The 10,412-nt window shown below is 43.0% G+C and overlaps 1 protein-coding gene across 1 annotated transcript in view; it reads left to right on the forward strand.

The window, feature by feature from the left end:
• The window catches only part of thsd7aa (thrombospondin, type I, domain containing 7Aa), a 96,010-nt gene extending 86,186 nt beyond the window's left edge, over window positions 1-9,824 (forward strand). The window contains 2 exon segments of the mRNA XM_041966910.1: window positions 2,645-2,732; window positions 8,485-9,824. Coding sequence (XP_041822844.1) covers window positions 2,645-2,732; window positions 8,485-8,572 — 176 coding nt within the window. The 3' untranslated portion in view covers window positions 8,573-9,824.
• The last annotated feature ends 588 nt before the right edge of the window (window positions 9,825-10,412 follow it).

Raw genomic sequence — 10,412 nt, forward strand, 5'->3', positions numbered from 1 at the left:
GGGTGTGGATATTTCTTCTGTTGTGGTCACTGACTTGGCCTTGTCTGACCATTTTTGTATTTTGTTTGATTTACTGATCACTCAGAATGTCCAACCAACCTGCTTCTCCGTTAGGAAGAGGTACATTAATAAAAGAACAAGTGCTAAGTTTGTGGAGGCCATAGCTATGTTACCAACAACCAGTGCAGAGTCAGTTGATGGACTCCTGGATCATTTCAATCTGAAAGTCTTGAATGTAATGGATGCTGTTGCACCAATAAGAATCAAGAGCAACTTGAGCAAACAGAAAACACCATGGAGAAACACCACTGTGGTTACCAGCCTAAAAAGAGAAAGCAGAAAAACTGAGTGGAAATGGCGGAAAAATAAACTTCAAATTTACTATGAGCTGTACAAACAAAGCCTGCGTAACTATAACAATGAGCTGTGAAGGCCAGAGAGCTGCATTTATCTGAAATGATTAACAGGAATGTCAACAATTCTCGCACTCTGTTTGCTATGATTGAAAAACTTACTAATCCTCCTAAACAGATAAGCCCAGAGCTCCTTTCCACTGAGAAATGCAACCAATTTGCAAACTTTTTTAGCCAAAAAATTAAAACAATTAGGCAAAATATTAATTCCACACAGTCAAACAAGAAAATTAGTCTGTGTCTAAAACCCGGAAATAATTCTGATGTCATGTTGCAATTTAAAATGGTGAATTTAAAAGTCCTACAAGAAACAGTTTGGCATTTGAAATCAACAACATGCACTCTGGACATGATACCATCTGAATTTTTAAAAACAGTTTTTACCTCAGTAGAAAGTGATCTCCTACTGATAGTTAACAGCTCACTGGCATCAGGCATTTTTCCCAAGTCACTAAAGATAGCTGCTATTAAGCCTCCTAAAGAAAAGGACTCTAAACGTCTCTATAATGAACAACTATAGACCTGTCTCTAACCTCTCTTTTATTTCCAAGATTATTTAGAAAGTTGTATTTCACCAGCTTAATGACTTTTTAAATGAAAGTGGAAATCTTGATAAATTTCAGTCCGGCTTCCGACCTCATCACAGCCCTGAAACAGCTCTGGTCAAAGTGTTAAATGACATTAGGTTAAATACTGATTCTGGTCAAGTATCAGTCCTGGTTCTGTTGGATCTCAGTGCTGCGTTTGATACTGTAGATCACAGAATCCTGTTGCACAGGCTGGAAAACTGGGTTGGACTTTCTGGAGCGGTCCTTAACTGGTTCAGGTCCTATTTAGAAGGCCAGAGTTATTTTGTTACGATCTGCAGCTATGAATCCGAGCGAGTGGCCATGACTTGTGGAGTCCCCGAGGGGTCAGTCCTTGGACCTCTTCTGTTCAACTTGTATATGCTCCCTTTGGGTAAAATATTACAGAACTATAGCATTAGTTATCAAAGTTATGCTGATGATACACAACTTTATGTGTCTCTGTCACCAGATGACTGCAGTCCAATAGACTTATTGTGTCAGTGTCTGGAGCAAATAAATACCTGGATGAAGGAGAATTTTCTACAATTAAATGAAGACAAAACTTAGATTATTCTGTTTGGTAGAAAGAGAAGAGGGTCAGCATTGGTAAACACCTGGAGACTTGGGCTCTTAAAATCACCAACCAAGTTCGTAACCTTGGAGTGTTGATAGACTCAGATCTGACATTCAGCAGCCACATCAAAGCTTCACTAAGAAGCTTTTTACCAGCTCAGAAACATCAACAGAATTAAAAGTTTAGTCTCCCAGAAAGACCAAGAGAAACTCAGCCATGCATTCATCTCCAGTAGGCTGGATTACAGTAATGGTCTTTAACAGGACTTCTTAAAAAGAGCATTAAACATCTGCAGCTCATCCAGATGCTGCTGCTAGAGTTTTAACCAGGACTAAGAGATCTGAACACATCACACCAGTTTTTAAATCTGTACACTGGCTTCCAGTCAGTCACTGAATAGATTTTAAAACCCTTCTGCTTGTTTACAAATCCCAGAATGGTTTAGGCCCAGAATACATCTGTGATATGTTCAGAGAATATAAACCTAGCAGAGCTCTTAGATCCAAAGACTCTGGTCCAGACCAGAGTCCAGACTAAACATGGAGAAGCAGCATTTAGCTGTTATGCTGCAAACAAATGGAACAAACTGCCAGTGGAGATTAAACTTTCCCCAAATGTAGACATTTTTAAATCCAGGTTATAAACATTTCTTTTCTCATGCGCCTATGCATGAAATCTGCACGGTAACTTTTTTAACTTATCTTGCTTTTAATCATTTTAATGTAATTTATTATTTTATTGTGATTATGTGTTGATTATGTGTTGATGCCTTTTACTGCTGTAAATATCTGTAATGTCTTTGTTTTATGTAAAGCACTTTGAATTGTCCTGTACATGAAATGTGCTATACAAATAAACTGCCTTGCCTTGCCTTGCCTTATTTATATTATTTATATATATTCATAGTATTTATTCTATCACACTGCCATGGACAACAACTTCTAGATCTGATCTTCAGCCAATCCAACCTTGTTTAAAGAAGCTGATGTTATAAATAAAAGAGCACTTTTGTCTACAGTCTGATCTGAGCTAGAACGGTGGTCATTTCTGACTGTTGACCCATATTGTGTTTGTGTGTGTGACTGCAGACGGGAAGCTGAAGACCTGGGTGTACGGAGTCGCTGCAGGAGTGTTTGTTCTACTCGTCTTCCTCATCTCGATGACATATCTAGCATGGTAATGTACCAAGAATTAGACTTCTTTATTCTCTTATTTATTTTACTCACATGTTTCCATTCATCACGTCCAGTCATGTGATGGAGAAAACCATTAAAACCAACAAAAATAAACAACTAAATCAGTTATTTTATTCATCCTGTGAAAAAAACGAATAAATAATCTGGATGAGGTGATCACCAGTCATCAATCTGACTTGGTGACATTTAAACTCCTTCACATCACTGCTCATCTTCTTCATCCTTTTCTTTTCCCCATCATTTGTCTCTTCATTGTTTCTTTTTCTTTCTCCACCTTCATTTTCACACTGAGTTCAGTTATTGTGGTTGCTGCCTTTGCTGCAAGTCGGGCTCCAACTCACCCTCAGACGGGGTTTACTGGACGGAGCCAAACAGTTACGCAGTGCCTTACATCTGCCCCGCCTGCCAGAAACTAGAGCAAGACGAGTTAAATCGGCAGAACCAGCTCCTGGAGGAGGCGCAGGTCCAGCAGCCTCTGTCAGCATCTCAGCAGGAGCCCTCACCGCCTCCTCCTCACTTTGAAACTCTCATCACTTAGCCAGGGCCTCACTCACTTCCTGTCAGCCAGCATCCATGCAGCATGTGCCTAAACACAGAGTGCCTGTCCACTAATGTCAGTGCATCAGATCCCAGAGGTGAGACGTGCAGCATCCACCATGACACTCCAGCCGGCTGCAGGTTTTCCCACTGCAGACCACAGTTTTCATTCCTTTGTCAACTCTGTAGACATATTTAATGCAGCAGGGAATAAAAATAATTTTATCAAGCTTCCAGTGTCCATCAGAAAATAGTTGATCTCATTAACCCCTCTTTTATTTATTTTATATTATATGCATTATTGTCATTATTAATTTAATTGTTATCTTTTATAATTTTTTTATTTATTATTTGTATTTATATTCATTCATTTAATTAATTTTATTTAGTATTAATTCTCTATTTTTACTTACTTATTTGTTGTTATAATTTATCTAATATTTAACCGTATTTAATTTTATTCTAGTTTTTTCTTTATGTTGCTTATTTATTAAATTACCGCTGATTAAATTAAATGAAATCCCAAAGGGAAATTATACCGTTGCAGTATTACAGAATAAACTATTTGTGGTTAGAAGCAGCCATGGAGTAGGATTGTGGCCTGAAGAAGCCTCTGGCTGAACATATTCCATTATTTTATAACAATGATGGGCTGATGTGGTGAAGATAAAATAATGCAGGACCTGGAAACAGGCGCTAGTGGAGGAATCTTCAGTTCCTGTCATTCTGCTTCCATCTAGTGGCCATCCATTCACATCTTTATTCTCTCCATCACTCTGCTCAGGTGGATGATTTCATTTATTTATTTTGCCCTGTGAAGCTGTCATTTCCAAAAGCTGAAAATCAGCTGAAATTAGGAGTTAAATTTTAATTGTTTAATTAAATTGTTACTGAGCTTGTGGCAAAATGCAAGTAATAGAAATCTGGATAATGACAAAGAAATGTGGGACTGATGGAGCTTATTTCTTTCAAGATTGTCAAATAGTAAACATTAAGTTAATGTTCAAGTGAGGAAAAAACGTTTCAGCAAGAAATTCACAACTCATTCATTACTCAGTATGATGCTCAGATTCACTTAAACAGACACAGAATGGTCCATAATAATTAGATTCCCTCTGTTATCAATAACCAGTAACTTTATTAAAACAGGACATTGTAGTACAGAACAGTAGTTTCACCTCTAACTTGTCATAAAGTCCTCTGCGAAGAGGTAGTAGGAAAGAACTTATTATTGAATTACTATTCCTCATATCATCCATAATTTGTTCATAATTTACTGATCATTGACTAAATAAGAAACAATTATTAGTTATTTTAGATAAATGCCGCAGTAAATATCAGTCTTTGTTTTTCTCTTCTTTTCATGTTGCCTGAAAGCAACTGAACCCAAAGAGTAAAAACCGTCGCAGTGTGGTTGAAATTACCAACAAAAATCTGAAAATAATGATTATTAGATGTTTTTCACTTGTTTAATTTGGCTTAACAGACAACAAGTTAAAAACTATTAATCAGTCCGGGAAATATATCAGTATAATCATTAAATTAAATAAAGATCAGTTTGATATTTATCCCATTATCCCAGACGATGCTTATGATGATGAAAAAACAGGGACCAAGGTTTCCCTTGCCCGGACGTGGGTCACCGGGGCCCCCCTCTAGAGCCAGGCCTGGAGGTGGGGCACGGAGGCGAGCACCTGGTTAAGGGGCCTTTGCCCATGGTTCCCGGTCGGGCTCAGCCCGAAAGGGGGGCATGGGCCTCTCCTCCCGTGGGCTCACCCCCTACAGGAGGGGCCATAGGGGTCGGGTGCATTGTGAGCTGGGCGGCTGCCAGAGGCGGGGACCCTGGTGGTCTGATCCTCGGCTGCAAAAGCTAGCTCTAGGGACGTGGAATGTCACCTCTCTGGTGGGGAAGGAGCCTTAGCTGGTGTGCGAGGTTGAGCAGTTCCGGCTAGATATAGTTGGACTCACCTCGACGCATGGCTTGGGCTCTGGAACATCTGCCCTCGAGAGAGGCTGGACCCTCTTCCATTCTGGAGTTGCTCCTGGTGAGAGGCGCCGAGAAGGTGTAGGCCTGCTCATTGCCCCCCAACTTGGCGCCTGTATGTTGGGGTTTACCCCGGTGGACGAAAGGGTAGCCTCCCTCCGCCTTCGGGTGGGGGGACGGGTCCTGACTGTTGTTTGTGCCTATGCACCAAACAGCAGTTCAGAGTACCCACCCTTTTTGGAGTCCTTGGGGGGGGGGGGGGGTGTTGGAGAGCACTCCTTCTGGGGACTCCCTCGTTCTGCTGGGGGACTTCAATGCTCACGTGGGCAATGACAGCGAGAACTGGAGGGGCGTGATTGGGAGGAATGGCCCCCCTGATCTGAATCCAAGTGGTGTTTTGTTGTTGGACTTCTGTGCTCGTCATGGATTGTCCATAACGAACACCTTGTTCAGACATAAGAGTGTCCACAGTGTGGGTGTGAGTGTGCACTTGGCACCAGGACACTCTAGGCCGCAGTTTGATGATCGACTTTGTAGTCGTGTCGTCGGACTTGCGGCCGCATGTCCTGGACACTCGGGTGAAGAGAGGGGCGGAGCTGTCAACTGATCACCACCTGGTGGTGAGTTGGCTCAGATGGTGGGGGAGGATGCCGGTCAGGCCTGGCAGACCCAAGCGTGTTGTTGTGAGAGTCTGCTGGGAACATCTGGCAGAGTCCCCTGTCAGAAAGAGTTTCAACTCCCATCTCCGGCAGAGCTTCAACCATATCCCGGGTGAGGTGGGGGACATTGAGTCCGAATGGGCTGTGTTCCGTGCCTCTATTGTCAAGGCGGCCAGCCGCAGCTGTGGCCGTAAGGTCGTCGGTGCCTGTCGTGGCGGTAACCCCCGAACTCGTTGGTGGACATTGGCAGTAAGGGATGCAGTCAAGCTGAAGAAGGAGTCCTATCGGGCCTTTTTGGCCTGTGGGACTCCAGAGGCAGCTGGACATCGGGGACAGTCCCCCTGGACTGGCAGACTGGGGTGGTGGTCCCCCTCTTCAAAAAGGGGGACCGGAGGGTGTGCTCCAACTACAGGGGGATCACACTCCTCAGCCTCCCTGGTAAGGTCTATTCAGTGCTGGGGTGATGGACAAGAGGGTCCGTCGTATAGTCGAACCTCAGATTGAGGAGGAGCAGTGTGGCTTTCGTCCCGGTCGTGGAACAGTGGACCAGCTCTACACCCTCTTTGGGGTCTTTGAGGGGGCATGGGAGTTTGCCCAACCAATCTACATGTGTTTTGTGGATTTGGAGAAGGCATTTGACCGTGTTCCCCGGGGACTCCTGTGGGGGGTACTCCGGGAGTATGGAGTGCCGGACTCGCTTGTAAGAGCTGTCCGGTCCCTGTACGACCAGTGTCAGAGCTTGGTCCGCATTGCCGGCAGTAAATCAGAATCGATTCCAGTGCTGGTTGGACTCCGCCAAGGCTGTCCTCTGTTACCGATTCTGTTCATAACTTTTATGGACAGAATTTCTAGGTGCAGCCGAGGTGTGGAGGGGATCCGGTTCGGTGGCCTCAGGATTGGGTCTCTGCTCTTTGTGGATGACGTGGTTCTGTTGGCTTCATTGGGACGTGATCTTCAGCTCTCATTGGAACGATTCGCAGCCGAGTGTGAAGCGGCTGGGATGAGAATCAGCACCTCCAAGTCCAAGTCCGAGACCATGGTCCTCAGCCAGAAAAGGGTGGAGTGCTCTCTCTGGGTCTGTGATGGGGTCCTGCCCCAAGTGGAGGAGTTTACATATCTCGGGGTCTTGTTCACGAGTGAGGGAAGGATGGAGCGGGAGATCGACAGGTGGATCGGTGCGGCGTCCGCAGTGATGCGGGCTCTGCATCAGTCTGTCGTGGTGAAGAGGGAGCTGAGCCAAAAGGCAAAGCTCTCGATTTACCGGTCGATCTACGTTCCTACCCTCACATATGGTCATGAGCTGTGGGTAATGACCGAAAGAACGAGATCTCGAATACAAGCGGCCGAAATGAGTTTCCTCCGCAGGGTGGCCGGGCTCTCCCTTAGAGATAGGGTGAGAAGCTCGGTGATCCAGGAGGGGCTCAGAGTAGAGTCGCTGCTCCTCCACATCGAGAGGAGCCAGATGAGGTGTGTTACACAGGACTCCTCAGAGACAGGAGCAGGTTAACATTCGTTATTGATAATACAGGATAGAACTGGAGACGTCTTACTGTGACAGGAACCATGGAAGGGAGTAGGGATGAGTCCGCTGTGTGTAGATCAAGGTCCGACAATGAGTGACTGAAGGGCTGGTGTTTATAAAGGACTGGGGAACAGAGGAACACAGGTGTGGCAGGTTGACTGGATTATAATGAGTGGATCAGGAACAGGTGTGGAGGATGAGGGAGGTGAGGAGTGAATGGAGGAGCAGAAGAACAGGGAGTGCTGTAGAATCAGGGGAGTGGCAGGACAGATTGTAACAAGGTGGCTCGGGCATCTGGTTAGGATGCCTCCTAGATGCCGCCCTGGTGAGGTGTTCCGGGCACGTCCCACCGGAAAGAGGCCCCGGGCGGACCCAGGACACGCTGGACGGACTACATCTCTCGGCTGGCCTGGGAACGCCTCGAGATCCCTTTGGATGAGCTGGTGAATGTGGCCGGGGAGAGAGAAGTCTGGGTTTCCCTGCTTAAGCAGCTGCCCCCGCAACCCGACTCCGGATAAATGGATGGATGGATGGATTTATCCCATTAAAATGAGGGAAACAACATTAATGTCTTGTTTAGGAAAAATGACGTCAAACACACCAAATAAATAATAAATAAATAAATACAGTAAAAAACAAAAGATGACAAAAGACAAACCAAACAGACTGGAATATAATGAAATTGCAATTCAATATTAAAAAAAATTAATATCAATAAATAAATAAAACAAATAAATAATCTAAAAATAAATAAGAGTATATTAAAAAAATAGATACAATAGATTATTAAATTAAAACAAATCAAGGTCAGATTTATTTAATTCGCACATTTCCAACTATCAATGCTGCCTGTGCTTCACAAAATAAAATAAATCAAAAATAATAAAATAAAACCATTTAAATCAAGACTAGAAACAACAAATAAATGTTTAGTTAAGAGCCAGTCCATAACGTGTGTCTTCACTTCGAGGTTAAATTTTAGAAAGATCTGATCTGGCTCTTTGTTTGTTTTGTTTGTTTGTTTTTGTAGCAAAAAGCCAAAGAAGCCTCAGCGACGGCAGATGAACAACAGACTGAAGCCGCTGACGCTGGCCTACGACGGAGACGCCGACATGTAGAAGTCTTCCTCCACTCTTCTGTACAGACATCCCTCTTCGTCTGGGACACAGGGTTGCCATGGAAACCCCTTTAACATCAGGGTCAGCCAGCTCGCAGACAGAAAAACCCCTGAGAGAAAGAGAAACCTCAACGCTCAGTAGACTTCACCCATTTTTCACCCCCAGCTTTGACGTTTCCGTCTTCTTTCGTTTCGGTGCTTTGTTTCACGAGAGCCTTCGTTCACGTTTTTTTATCTTCTTCAGGAAGTCCGCCTTCGCTTCTTCATCATGAACTACTGCCAGCAGCACCGACTTCGTAGACAGACGTTGCTGTAAAAGCACAAACATGCATCCTTTGCTCATTTTCTGACAGCTTTGTTGATGGATTTCTGCATCACTTCTAGAAGAACATCCTGACTCCTCCTGGTCGTACGACCGTGAATCCACAGCCAGGGCCGCCAACGCCCCCGCCTGCCTCCACCCTCTCATCTACAGGCATACTGTAATTTTGCACTATATTAGTGCAGCATGTTATGATGTACTAATGTCTCGCTTTGCCATATGAAACTGCCTCTCAGTACAAGATGGTGTACAGTCTTGTGCTATAAATATGAGAAAAAAAACATAAAAGCAAAAAAAAGAAAAAAAATTTGCGAACAGAACTTAATGTTTGATAATATTTTTCTTCTATTTTCTCTTGTATGCCATACGACCTATCTCCATGTAAATAGATTTGTATTTATTATTGTTATTATTTATTTATAATGTGGTCTCAGCTTTAGCTCTCTAGTATGTACAGCTACATTTTCCAAACTCTGCAGGAGTTCATTTATTCTTGGATAAACAAGCAAGTATCTGACTGTGGCTTCACATCAGGATTGTTCTCTTTTTTTATAATTCAAAAACATTTTTATTAAAACTACAGAGAATACGTTATTACTAACAGTGACACTGAAAAAACCAGACAGAACCCGAACGTGTCGGCTGTAATCTCTGTTTCACACTGCCTTCATTCAACTAATCTGACCTGTGATGAGACGTTTAGGTTCATTTTAACAGATTTTTAGTAAAAAGAAAAGAAAGTTCTGCCATTCATGACTTAAAACCTTAAAATATTCTCTTCTGTAATGGTCCCCACTCAACCAAACATGTTTCTAAACTTATATTCTTTTTCCTAATTAATCTAAATATGATTGTTAATCATTTTCTTAAGTCCCTCGCAGAGTCTGAGTTTGAAAATAAAAATCTGATCATTATCTGATTTCTGGTCATGTAAACATGAAATATCAGATAATGAGCCTGTTTACATGACATTATAATTTGATAACTCAGCCTAATCAGATTACTGTAATCAGATCTGACGCAGCTACAACCACTTCTGAAATGTGATATTCTAAAAGCCCTTGTCTACATTTTCCAGGCTATTATTGGATTTCTTTCATACGTACATAGTGATATTACTTCCTGTTATTGTCGTAGCATCCGGTCATTACTGACCGCAGGTACCGCCTTAGCATTAGCTGCGAATATGGGAGCTACTGAGCACACCATCACTCTGCCGGTACAACGTGAATATTCATACTCCTGCTGCTGCGAACCAAACTGTTTTTCTTTTGTGTTTTGCTCACATGAGACAGCTTCATGTCCACCTTTGTAACGGAAGACGTTGAAAAGACGGAGGCAACATGTGCAAATGTAAATAAACAAAATCAATCAGATATATGGAGCTATGCTCAATAACAGCAGAGTGCTGGGGAGAAATCTAAAGGTGTTAATCTCATTCCTCATAGTCAGATTACTTCCATTTATCCAATTTACACAAACCAAAAATCTAATCATTACCTTCATCTCTGGACTTATC

Source organism: Melanotaenia boesemani, chromosome 17 (genome assembly GCF_017639745.1).
Source record: "Melanotaenia boesemani isolate fMelBoe1 chromosome 17, fMelBoe1.pri, whole genome shotgun sequence".
Classification (NCBI taxonomy): domain Eukaryota; kingdom Metazoa; phylum Chordata; class Actinopteri; order Atheriniformes; family Melanotaeniidae; genus Melanotaenia; species Melanotaenia boesemani.